Raw genomic sequence first — 13835 nt, forward strand, 5'->3', positions numbered from 1 at the left:
GCCCCGCCCCTTCCATACCTTTTGTAGAGTAGTCAACCCAGAGCGTTGTGTTACATTAGACTATTTCTGTTTGTTAGAGAGCAGGGCAGTACACTCTGGGTAAAAAAAAGTATACTCACAATGTTCCGAATGTAAATTAGAATAACATCTCAAGTGCAGTCATGGCTAGTTATTTTGGCAGACCAATTCATCCAGGCTTCTCTAGAGTCTATGTGGGCTCCCTGCAGACATCCAGAGGTTTGACCTTCCAGCTCAGTTCAAGGGACCAACAGGAGCCTCTAGGGACCTAGAGTGTGATTTAATCTGGTCCCCCTCCTCCCTCCACCACCTCTCTACTCCCTCACCCCTCCTCCCTTACCCCTCTTCCCTTCTCTGTCCACCTCCCCCTCCCTCCCTCCCTCCCACCACCCTCGCCCCCTCCTCCTCGTCCCTCCTCTTCCTCTTCCTTTCTGAAGATGAAAGATGAGTCGAAATGAATCATTTGCCATGCCATTTGAACTCCAAATGAAACAAGATCAATAGAGAAGAGAATTCCGCCCAACTCCAAGTCAGCCAGCCGTAAGCGAGAGAGAGAGAGGCCATATTGTTCACTACGGTTAATAGATTAATGTGAGGAAAATATACAAAAGAGAGGAGAGGGCAAGCGCTCCAGCGTTGTCAGTTTCCACAGATTTAAACCTCTAGTTGAATGTGATCCAAATGGAGAAAAACAATTGTGCCGCCTTAATGTCAATACAAAGAAGTAGCACACACAATCGTACAGCATTGCTTACAATCAATATGGATCTAAATAAGAGTTGATTCAAGAGCTGTGCAACGGTAGAATTTGCATAACATTTTCCTTTAAACCATTTGCAGACCAGAGACACCTTCTGAAATGATGAGTGTTTCAGCTGTAGCAGAAGAAAGGATTCATTGAATAATCAATACGTTTTTCTCTTTCTTACTCAACCTTGGTAAAATGGTGTTGCTCAAAGCTCACTTTATTCTTTCATTTTGACTCGACCTCCAACACAGGTCCCTACCGCTACCAGTCAGCAGAAGGGAGAAGGGATCTATGACGTCCCAAAACGCCATTTCATGACTGTAGGTGCTTTTGTTTTTGTTTTTTTGGTTCGTCCACTCCCTCCACTGGCAAACCTCTCATTCCCTCACTAAGGAAAACTCCCCTCTTCTTTAGTGTCCATTCATGAACCCCTGTCTGTGTGACCTTGTGGAATTATTGGACCCCTAACCACCTCGCCGACACACGTAGACGTGGTCGTATACACCCACAGACTGGTTATCAGCAGTGTGTCTCGAGGCAGTGGTTGCCTGCCTGTGCAGTCTGATATCAGTTGTCTTGGGCAAGAAATGATCAAGCGTCAGGCCTAAGTATATTCTTACAGTATCTAAGGTTATAAAGATGCAATGATATTGTATATTGCAATATGTATCGTCATGTATACGGGGTGTATATAGTATTGTTATGCACAGTCTGCCCCAACAGATACATGATTCCATCTAGCTAAGATGTGACCAGTGGAGAAGGCGATGTGTCTTTGCTTCAGATCCTCCACAGGATTTTAAACATAGAGGACTGTTAGACATCGAAGAGGCGTCTTTTCTTCAATAAAGACAAAACGCTTTTGTCATTTCCAGTCTCACCAATATATTTTCTACTGCAAGGTTCATTTTGGACCAGAACAAATAGACATATCATGGATTCCCTTTTTGGTTGCGCAGAACTGGAAATATATCTCTCTCTATCCTTTCACCATGTCAGATGCAATAGTCAATACATTTACACGGAGAGAGAAGAAAACATCCACCTGACTTCTGAAACAAACCCTAAGAAGAAAGTGGGCTTTCTTTCTCGCCTCGCTTCCTCTCTGCGCTGATAGTTCAGCGGCATATCAACTCGGCATGATAGCTATCCTGTCCCCCTTGCTATCTCCCCCCCAAAAACACATCATGCTAGCTGGTGTTGTATCAATAGCTGCCGACGCTGCTTCCATATCTCTTAAGAGTTACTGCTTGTCTGTGCATTCAGTTGGAGCTCTACTGAGAGATCCTCCATAGCTTGATGTGTGTGTCACTCTGCCTGTCTGCCTGAGGTAAAGACCCAGTATAACTATAACCTATGTCTGCCCACCTTTTACAAACTACTGTACCTCCCTCTTGCTCCTACTGGATACATAGAACTGTAAGAGCAAGCCATAATGTACAACAACAATATGTACCGTATATGATCAGCCCCCCCCCCCCCCCCCACACACACACACACTTCAAACAGGACATAGACAATGTTATGTTGCCTCCCTTCACCAACACTGATTGCTGTTTTCCTCTCATTTTCGCTCTTCTTTTCGTGTCTGTGTGTGTGTGTCTTTATTTATAGCATGCAAATCCCCTGTGTGTTCCCGTGGTGATACATCGTCTGCTTGTGCATGGCCCCTGCAGTCTAGGACATACATTTCATGCGACTTACCCATTTCATAGTCTAGTTGTAGAACCTATGTCATTCCTTCCTACTTCCTCTGAAATGTAATTGTACTGTAAGAGCGCTGAAGTTATATGGCTGGGGGGAGGGGGGGGGGGGGGATATGAGAGTAGCTGGAGGAACGGTCACATCTGCTATATGGGTCAGGTAGTTATATTGTCTCGGTGGGTAAATATATAGAAGTATATATATTCATTGGGTTCAGGAAACACAGTGGTGAATGTACTGGTAACTGCCAAAATAAAGGAAACACTTGAGTAAATGAGGGATACAAAGTATATTGAAAGCAGATGAGATAATTAAGCAATTCACATCCCATCGTGCAAGGGATCATGTATTAAAATGTCCCAGTTGCCCATTCTTTTGGCTACCATGGCTAGAAGAAGAGATCTCAGCGACTTTGAAAGAGGGGTCTCAAAGGAGCAAAGAGGGTGTAAAGTGTGTGTGTGTGTGTGTGTGTGCGTGTCTGTGTCTGTGTCAGTCCCCAGATCTCAACCCAATTGAATACTTATCTGAGATTCTGGAGTGGTGCCTGAGACAGCATTTTTCACCACCATCAACAAAACACCAAATTATGGAATTGAATGTGTACGAATGGTGTTGCATCCCTCCAATAGAGTTCCAGACACTTGTAGAATCTGTGCCAAGGCGTATTGCAGCTGTTCTGGCAGCTTGTGGTATTGCCAAATGCCCTAAAACATTCCATGTTGGTGTTTCCTTTATTTTGGCAGTTACCTGTATATTGTATACCGTCCAAATCCTACCTAATCATATAATATGATCTTGTGTTTGAGAGGAATCACAATGGTAATGCATTGTGGGACTATTGGGGCTGATTTGATAGGTAGAGACGGACATAATAATATCTAATCAATGTTCTTTTGATTGGACTGAATAGCCAATTATAGAGCACCGTGAGAGATTCATTTTAGATCCATTTTCTGATAATGAAATGAAAGGAGAGCTAGTTGTTTCTTGGCATCTTCAGTACAATTCTCTTCACACGCAATCACTCATGCACACACACACATACACACACGCACACACCCTATTAGAGTAATAGAATGTGTTATGACTTAGAAAGTCTGCCTTTGTTTTGTCGTGAAATGTCACTGTTCTCCATCTCTGTCCCTGTTCCTCTGCCCCACCACAGAACATCAACCACTTTGATCTGTTTGGAGATATGTCAACTCCACCCTCGGTGAGTAACTGTCCATTCCCTATTGCTTAGACAACACCATAATGATAGTGCTGAAATATTATGCGTCAACATCGCTGCAACTCCCCAACGGGCTCGGGGGAGGCGAAGGTTGAGTCATGCGTACCCCGAAACATGACCCGCCTAACCGCGCTCCTTAACACGGAAGCCAGCCGCACCAATGTGTCGGAGGAAACACTGTTAAACTGGCGACCGGGGGCCCAAGAGTGCCGGGGACCCGGTCCGCCACAAAGAGGTCCCAAGAGTGCGGTGAGCCACGTAAAGCCCCACAGCCAAAACCCTCCCCTACGCAGGGTGACGCTGGGCCAAATGTGCTTCGTCCAATGGGACTCCCGGCCACGGCCGGTTGTTGCCCAGCCCGGGAATGAACCCGGGTCTGTAGTAACGTCTCTAGCACTGCGATGCAGTGCCTTAGACCGCTGCACCACTCGGGAGGTCCATGTGTCAACATTTGAATGCGTTGTTATGCAGTCAAACTACTGTGTGGATAATAGAGAAACTCACAGTCATGACAACCGCTAAAGACCATTGGAAGACGTTTTCTATTCTGATTTCTGTGTGAACAGATGGTTCAATTGACCCCCAAATCGAAAAAGCCAATAAATGAATAATCACAATGACCGCAGTGAAAGGATAGGTGCCTGGTTCAGACGTGTATGTGGATGATGTCCCCCCAGATTCCCCCGTCCCCGGCCAACACTCTGGACCCCAGCAGGAGCCACCGCCAGCCCCAGCACCCCCAGAGATGTTCACCGGCCCCTTCAGCCCCACCTCTGTCCCCTCAGGGTACATGACCATGGGGCCAGTCCAGGCAGCCCAGTGGGCCCAGCAGGGACCCTTCGCTGGCCAGGCCCAGACCCTGGCCTTTGGGGTGCAAGGGCCCCTCCAGGTGACCCAGGTCCTCCCTGGGGGCCAGCCCGTCATCTGGAGCCAGGCCAACATCTTCCCTGCCACCCAGCAGCAGTGGGCCGCCATGGCTGCCTACATGCCTGCCCAGGCTGTGGGGGGTCACCACCTCCCCATGATGGTGCCCATCACCACCGTGTGCCCTGGACCCCAGGGGCCCCACGGTGACCTCTCCTCCACCCCTTCCTCGGCCATCGCCAGCCCCCAGCATCAGACGATGGACCCCGTTCTGCTCCAGCAGCAGCATAGCATCGGTGGGGATTCTGACGCAGGCGAAGGCCCCTCTTCGCTGGGCCTTGTCATGGTGGGCAGCAGGTGTGGCACACCCAGGCCGATGAGCCCTACTTCAATGGGTCTTGGTGCAGTGGGTAGGTGTGAGACGCCCGTTGGCCTTGTCATGATGGCGAGGTGTGAGACGCCCGGTCTAGTGAACGTGCCCCCTGACACCCTGGTCTGTAGCCAGCTGGGCCTGGAGTCATCATCTGCCGCAACCCAGGAAGAGGAAGGCAGCTGTAGTGACCTTGACCTCTCTCGGATGACCTTGAGTCCAGGCACGTCTACCTCGCCCTCCACTGACTCAGGTAAATTCTACCTATAGCCAGTTTTTCCTACATTTACACTAGATAGTTGCACATACTCATACAAAACAAGTAAGTTACCCAACCCAAACCTTAAAGGGAAAATCCATCGGCCACATCATCATGATGATACAAAATGCATCATTTTGCATGTCATGATAATATGATCAGTGGCACTTTGCTTCTTGAAAGTCCAATATGTTGAAAACTTGACCGCTGACATACAAAACATTTTGGGACTATATCAAAAGTGGACTAATGAAAAAAATACCAAAATATTGTGTTTTTTTGTCAAGTTTCCCTTTAACCAAACCCTAACTATACCCACCTGGATAATGTACAATGCTTTAAGACACGGTTAAAGTGGGATAAAAGGAGTACAGTACACCCAACAACCAACTCTGTCTCTGCAGCGTCCACCCCAGCCCCCCAACCTGGCACGTCCTCAGACTCCGCCCCGTCCCAGGCTAGTGATCCCCCCACAGACCACTCCCCCATCGAAACAGAGGCCACACACCCCAGCACCAGGGAGGATGACTCGGTGAGTGTCAGCTAATCTGCTTCATAATGATATAATGAGCTATCAAACGGTTGGTAGATAGTCGTTTTATCACTTCACCTGCCATTTTGACTGCATCAGTCGAACAAAAACATTTGATATATGCTAAGAGGGAAAAAAGTCCTTTGGTTGTATTTATAAAGGTCTTGGGTAACGTTGTAATTCGAAAAAAAATATGTATTTCAAAGAACACAATAGCATTTTCAGGACTTTATGTTACTGCAGGCTGTCTGCTACCGCGGGCTCACATGTGGAGCGCATGGAACAGTGGTTATTCTTGGAAAAAGTGATATTTTGAAATAGAGCTCATCTCTTCAATTTTGAGAGTCATTTGTCAAAGGGAAGTGTTTTTGGAAACCTCAGATACAATATAGGAATCAAAACATCTTACCTGCATGTGACTCTGTCGGAGGATGTGTTTGAAAAAGTCACCTTTCTGGTGCTCCAGAGGAGAAAACGATGTCCTCTTGTAACACATATATTCTGTTAGTGATATCGACATTCTCACAACGTACACGTGTTAAATAAACGCACTTAGGAGAAGTCAAGGACGGAAGGGGGCATGGCAGAGATATATAAACGTTACATTCATATGCAGTCAAAATTACTGCCTCGGCACTTGTGTTAATGGGTGAATACTGGAATTAACCATTCTCCCAATCTCTCTCTCTCTCTCTCTCTCTCTCTCTCTCTCTCTCTCTTCTTTCTTTCTCTGTCTCTCCCTCTTTCCACCTAGGGCTCATGCAACCGGGCTCGGTCTCCTTGTCCTTACAGTGATGCTCCATCTGACTGTCCACAGGCCCAGACCTGTCCGCAGGAAGACAGCTAGAAAACACTGGGACTCTGGGTGGGTTTCTTCTCTACTCTCCTACCACTCTCCTCTATCACCCCGTTCTCTCCTCCCCTTCCCTCTCATCTCCTCATCCCAACCCTCTCCCTCTCTCCGATCCTCTCCTGTTCTATTCTCTAACCTTTTGTATCCCCTTAAGGCTGCTTAAAACATCTCTGTTTTATTGATTGGTCTAACAACACTCTACCGCTCAGCTCTTATTGCCTGTCTGTCTGGTGTCTTTTCAGAGGCACAGATCTCTTGTTTGTCTTTTAGTCTCTCTCTCTCTCTCTGTGTCCTTGCAGCTAAATGGTCCTCAGCCAATTATGGAAGAGCTGTGATTTTCATTTAAAGGTTTATTTTATTATGGCTCTGTAGTACGTTGTAAAATGGAACATTGCTGCATTGATTAAGTATGATCAAAGTAAGGAACAATACTGCCACCTGCTGTCCATAGGCTCATAATTGCACATATTTCACACAAGTGTATGTGTTCTAATGCGGCTCCCTCCCTCTCCAGGAGAAGAACCCTCTCTATGCCCAGAGATATGACCAACAAGAGGAAATGAGAAGAGAGGAGAGGAGGAGGAGGACAGCAGACTGAGAGGGAGAGGAGAGACTCTAGACTCCTGTGTCTCTCCACATAGCTGGATTACACTGATCACTGTTTTGTTCTGGGGACTATTAATATTGGCAGTCTAAAGTAGCAGTACCATAGGACTGGCTTCTCTCTTGAGACGGACAACACAACACACTCCTCACAATGGACAAACCTTGTCTTTTTTTCTCCCTTTGCCAATTGGAAGGTTATTCTCCCAGGAAGTGACCTTTGAAACTGTAGCAGCAGGCCGTTGCCATGACAACATTCTGCCACAGGTCAGTGGGAGGAGACGTCCAATCTATCATGTGACCTGGAAGAACCAATCACACTGCAATTTCAGAAAGAGGATTGTAATGTGTTCTATGGATTCTGATGATTTTTTAGGTATTTTGATGAGGAATGGTGTCCTTTGGGGTTGTACCTTGCAAGGACTCATTGTGCAGAACATATGGATTTCCCAAATGTTTTCAAAGAACTGACTTGTTCCATTTGCATGAACAGACTTTGTATTGTGGATCCAGCCAAACGCAACAGTGCTTGCGAGACAACTGTTCTCCGTAGCTCCCTTTTCAAAGCTAAAATATAAAAAATATATAATTTGCCATTTGTAAGCTGCGACTACCGAGTTGATGCGTATGAGAGTATTTAGGGTAACAAAAAAAATGTTTGAGGCATCGGCCGAAATAAAAATCCTGTTTGCCAAACTTCTATTTTGTAAATAAGATTTCATCAAGGCCCCGACTGTACACCTGCATCTCTGTGCCAGAAGATAGGGTCGTCATCTGCCTCTCTGACACTGCCTACCTGTGGCTCTCAACTCTAAAGCAATGCCCTACCAGCACCTCTGTCTGTATCATCTGGACGTTTGCTTTGCTTTTGTTGGCAATTTCTTTCTTGTTCTTTTTTTGTTCTTTCTGTTTCTCTGTTGGGTTTGGTCGGTCTGTGACATATGAACTGATGCATCTGTGTTACTTAGCCATTGAATCAAAGCGATGATGCCTGTTACCTACGTGTGACGTAACTCACTCTTTTGAAAATGAAGTCACACAACAACAACAAAATATCCACAGGCTAATTTCTTAATAAAGTCACTGTCACTTTTACCTGGGGGAGATGGAAGGGGAGGAGGGGGAGGGGGGGATCTCCTGCATAACCTTGTTTCTTAGCTGTTTTAGACTTCCAGACAGGTGTACTACTCACACTTCAATGTTTTGCTTTCAAACTCAATGTTGATCTACTCTACTGCTTCCAGATCTGGGTTCAAATACTATTTAAATACTTTTGAGCATTTGCTTTAGCCTGCCTCTAGTGCCAGGTGGGCGGGGTTTGCATTTTGGGAATTTCCTATTGGCCCCATTGCAACAGGCAAGCTCAATCACACAATTTGAAATGATCTCAAATGGTATTTGAACCCAGGTCTGCTAGACATATCTAGGTGGTTTCTAGGAACCAAAACCAATAAGCTAGTTGAGATGGCCCATCCAGCTGCAGACTCCAGAGTACATTACTATGCCTTATTACTATCAGTTGGACAGGTTTGGTTGCCCTGTCACTGTTACATCGTCCTGTCATTGTATTTCAGTAACACAATTCATTGATGCAACTGAGGGTTTGGGGCATATTGTAGGTCTGTCCGCTTCGCAGAGTTACAAATGGCCAAAACGTGGAGACTTTATATGGCTATGAAATAATATAAATATGATTACTATTTACTTCTAGACTACGATGATAATAACTGTAACCCTGCTCGTCTAAGAAAAAGCTAAGCGAAATGGTCCCATTTTATTTATGAATCCCCCGAACGGTCTTGAAAAGAGAAAGAGGACTTTTTGTACGTATATTTCGTCCCATCTACTGTGCTACTCTATGCCCACTGTTCAGTCACAAATAAAAGATCATGTGATTCACCGTTTTCTCCTGAACTTTGTATGTTGCGTCAGCCATTTGTAACACTGGGTACCGCAACAAAAAATGGTCATTCATAGGATATTGCTGTCGAATTACCATTTCACGGTGTGCTTTCTAAGAAAACACCTGGTCATTTCAGCGACCCTGAAATAAGTCCTGCATGTATTTAGCATGTATCCAACTCAATGGATCCAACAGAGGGGGCTGTGTTCTTGCTATTACCTGGGCCCTGTCCAGTCAGCACATGCAGAAGAAAGCTTTTTGAAATGGAGAATGGAAACGAGGTCATTCTTAATGCTGTTGAGATAGTACCTCCTCCATTTTAAAAGGTTTTCTACCATGTTTCTGCCAACCGTACATGACTCTGTAATTGTGTGTTGTTAATTGGCATATATCCACCAACACAAACCTACATGAAGCATTTTAACTGAAGTTGACCTCAATCTATTTCAAATAGCTTTTTGTTTTTACATTTATAAGCAATCACTACATATTGTGTGGAGTGGAGCTGATGTTTCTGTCAAGGGTCATTTGAATGAGGTCAAACAAGGTAAACAAACAGTGTGGGAGATCTCCAGACCAACATAACGTACTGTACACCAAACATGATCTGTGTGCTTTGAGTTTCCTAATACCTGACTTATGAAAGTGGAGATTCCCGTAACAGACTCACGGTCTGAACCTAACATTGAGTCCATGCCCCCGCTTGTATTGATCAGTGTGTGTTTACACACAGACAGAGATACCTGAACACACACACGCGCACGGACAAACACACATGTACACACACTCATAAGTACACGCACGCACGCGCACACACACACACACACACACACACAACTGAACACACTGTTGTCTCGTCAGGTCTGTGCGTCCGTCTTTATTGGAGATTTTTCAGATCCACCACAACTACCATGCTCTCTGTGTCCACGTTAAAGCCTACAGTTGGCCTAGGCTACTGCCTCCTCTGTGCTGCATTGTGCTTGCTTCTACTCCGGTAAGACCTTAATTCACTCTGTGTGTGGAAGATAGAGATTCAAGGGCAATGGCTGTCCTCGACAAGCATCAATACCAGACATTGTATGACTTAATGTGAGGTTCATTGCAGTACACTTACTCCCGATGGGTAAGGTTTTAGATGGAGGCCTTGGAGGCCTAGATGGAGGTACAACGGGAGGGAACATTATTCTGGATTTCAATTGTTGGCTGTTTAAATCAATGCAAAAGTCCATTGAGAATAGAAAATGGTGTGTTTGCAGAAGTCCCCACAAGAATAGTAAACTAACAAACATTTGACCAACTGGGGACATTGTGTTAGTCCCCACAAGGTCAAATGCTATTTCTAGGGGGTTTAGGGTTAAAGTTAGAATCAGGGTTAGGAGCTAGGTTTAGTTTTAGTGTGTGTGTGTGTGTGTGTGTGTGTGTGTGTGTGTGTGTGTGCATATTTCTTCAAAGAAGTCCACCTTTTTGAAACCATAATGATTTTCTAGCACATCAACACACAGATGATTCCTCCCGTCGTACCCTGCTTGACTAATATAATAGGCTGATGCAGTGCGGTGAGCTGTGAATTATGGTGACCTATGTTTCAGTGATGTTGCCGGCAGTGGCGAGGAGCCCAGTGGCGTCCGTGAGGCTCGGTCTGTGGGGACTCAGGTCGCCGTGCAGCCAGTGGACTGTGTACAATCAGAGTGGTCCTCCTGGACGCGCTGCGATGTCTGCAGGAAGAAGAGGGTGAATATTAGCAGGAGGAGGAAGAAATGGATGATGATGATGATGAGGAGGAGAATGGTAGATAAAAACCTGTTAGTGGAGAGTATAGCGTAAGTGGCACAGGTTGCTGTCTGTAATCCACTTGACATGGATAAAGAGAGAGTGAAAACATAGTTCTGATATCATAACGGACATGGGATGTATTTCACATTCTGTGCACAGATTGGGTAATGCAGACTGGGTAATGCAGCCTGTGTAATGCAGCCTAGGTAATGCAGCCTTTTTGTGACTAATAGCTGTACAGTAAGTGGGCACTTAGGTGTTGCACTGTAGCATTCGAATTGTTTTCAATTGTCTTTTATTCTCTCTCACCCTCCCCTTTCCATCGCCCTTCCCCCAGTATCGTTATGCTAAGCTTGTCCAGCCATCTCAGTTTGGCGGGGAGCCCTGTCATGTCCAGGGCAAAGAGGTGGAGCCCTGTAGCCCTCCATCTCGCTACGACTGTACACATGATGAAACACCTCTGTGTGAAGGCTTCCTCTGCACTTACACAGGTATTCTTTCCACACAATCCACCAAATTAACCCTAACGTTAAGCCTGATTTGAATAATCCTAACCACTGGTATTCTCTCCTCTGATCTCAAAACTATATGCCTGCTATTTTTACACGGCTTAGTCCCCTGCATGTCTTCTAGATGTCTGTGTGGATGTAAAAAAAAATCAAATTTAAAAAAGTGCTGTATATCAAATGAAAAGTTTTACTCCACAAAGTGCACTGCCAGTATAGGGCTCTGAAACAAAACTAGATGACCACATAGGGAATGTGGTGTGATTTGAGATGTGACCTGTGTGTCTTCCCAGGGCGCTGTGTGCCTATAGACCTGCGCTGTAATGGGGATGATGACTGTGGGGACTGGTCAGATGAGAAGGGCTGTCAGAAGGTGAACAAGGCCTGCAAGCAGGAGGCACAGGAGTACCATGGTATCGAGAACCTGGCCAAAGGGTGAGGCATGTTCACTGTGGGCCGAGTAAAAACTTGAGCTCGGCGTACACATTGACATCTGCACTGGAGTTACGTGAAAGTGAATCCCTTTCTCTCTCCTGTAGAATCAACATACTGAACAGTAACTTAGAGGGAGTGGTCATTGACAACAGATACTACGCAGGCAGTTGCTTGCCTCACTACATCCAGGACATCAGGTTCAGGAAGCCTTATAACCTGCAGCAGTACACACTGGAGGTAGGAAGCCTTATTTATTTTTTTATTTATTTTTTTATTTCACCTTTATTTAACCAGGTAGGCTACTTGAGAACAAGTTCTCATTTGCAACTGCGCCCTGGCCAAGATAAAGCATAGCAGTGTGAACAGACAACACAGAGTTACACATGGAGTAAACAATTAACAAGTCAATAACACAGTAGAAAAAAAAGGGGGGAGTCTATATACAATGTGTGCAAAAGGCATGAGGTAGGCGAATAATTACAATTTTGCAGATTAACACTGGAGTGATAAATGATCAGATGGTCATGTACAGGTAGAGATATTGGTGTGCAAAAGAGCAGAAAAGTAAATAAATAAAACAGTATGGGGATGAGGTAGGTGAAAATGGGTGGGCTATTTACCAATAGACTATGTACAGCTGCAGCGATCGGTTAGCTGCTCAGATAGCTGATGTTTGAAGTTGGTGAGGGAGATAAAAGTCTCCAACTTCAGCGATTTTTGCAATTCGTTCCAGTCACAGGCAGCAGAGTACTGGAACGAGAGGCGGCCGAATGAGGTGTTGGCTTTAGGGATGATCAATGAGATACACCTGCTGGAGCGCGTGCTACGGATGGGTGTTGCCATCGTGACCAGTGAACTGAGATAAGGCGGAGCTTTACCTAGCATGGACTTGTAGATGACCTGGAGCCAGTGGGTTTGGCGACGAATATGTAGCGAGGGCCAGCCAACTAGAGCATACAAGTCGCAGTGGTGGGTGGTATAAGGTGCTTTAGTGACAAAACGGATGGCACTGTGATAGACTGCATCCAGTTTGCTGAGTAGAGTGTTGGAAGCCATTTTGTAGATGACATCGCCGAAGTCGAGGATCGGTAGGATTGTCAGTTTTACTAGAGTAAGCTTGGCGGCGTGAGTGAAGGAGGCTTTGTTGCGGAATAGAAAGCCGACTCTTGATTTGATTTTCGATTGGAGATGTTTGATATGAGTCTGGAAGGAGAGTTTACAGTCTAGCCAGACACCTAGGTACTTATAGATGTCCACATATTCAAGGTCGGAACCATGCAGGGTGGTGATGCTGGTCAGGCGTGCGGGTGCAGGCAGCGAACGGTTGAAAAGCATGCATTTGGTTTTACTAGCGTTTAAGAGCAGTTGGAGGCCACGGAAGGAGTGTTGTATGGCATTGAAGCTCGTTTGGAGGTTAGATAGCACAGTGTCCAAGGACGGGCCGGAAGTATATAGAATGGTGTCGTCTGCGTAGAGGTGGATCAGGGAATCGCCCGCAGCAAGAGCAGCATCATTGATATATACAGAGAAAAGAGTCGGCCCGAGAATTGAACCCTGTGGCACCCCCATAGAGACTGCCAGAGGACCGGACAGCATGCCCTCCGATTTGACACACTGAACTCTGTCTGCAAAGTAATTGGTGAACCAGGCAAGGCAATCATCCGAAAAACCGAGGCTACTGAGTCTGCCGATAAGAATATGGTGATTGACAGAGTCGAAAGCCTTGGCAAGGTCGATGAAGACGCCTGCACAGTACTGTCTTTTATCGATGGCGGTTATGATATCGTTTAGTACCTTGAGCGTGGCTGAGGTGCACCCGTGACCGGCTCGGAAACCAGATTGCACAGCGGAGAAGGTACGGTGGGATTCGAGATGGTCAGTGACCTGTTTGTTGACTTGGCTTTCGAAGACCTTAGATAGGCATGGCAGGATGGATATAGGTCTGTAACAGTTTGGGTCCAGGGTGTCTCCCCCTTTGAAGAGGGGGATGACTGCGGCAGCTTTCCAATCCTTGGGGATCTCAGATGATATGAAAG

General features: G+C 45.9%; 1 protein-coding gene across 1 annotated transcript in view; it reads left to right on the forward strand.

Annotated features, from left to right (window-relative positions):
* Window positions 1-13835, forward strand: part of LOC115102915 (uncharacterized) — a 42491-nt gene that overhangs the window by 23752 nt on the left and 4904 nt on the right. Inside the window, 11 exon segments of the mRNA XM_065006077.1 lie at window positions 1018-1086; window positions 3636-3683; window positions 4379-4435; window positions 4438-5188; window positions 5599-5726; window positions 6481-6570; window positions 9802-10079; window positions 10675-10816; window positions 11196-11349; window positions 11658-11799; window positions 11904-12036. Of these exon segments, the coding sequence (XP_064862149.1) occupies window positions 1018-1086; window positions 3636-3683; window positions 4379-4435; window positions 4438-5188; window positions 5599-5726; window positions 6481-6570; window positions 9802-10079; window positions 10675-10816; window positions 11196-11349; window positions 11658-11799; window positions 11904-12036 (1992 nt within the window).

The sequence above is a fragment of the Oncorhynchus nerka genome, linkage group LG20 (genome assembly GCF_034236695.1).
Source record: "Oncorhynchus nerka isolate Pitt River linkage group LG20, Oner_Uvic_2.0, whole genome shotgun sequence".
Taxonomy (NCBI): domain Eukaryota; kingdom Metazoa; phylum Chordata; class Actinopteri; order Salmoniformes; family Salmonidae; genus Oncorhynchus; species Oncorhynchus nerka.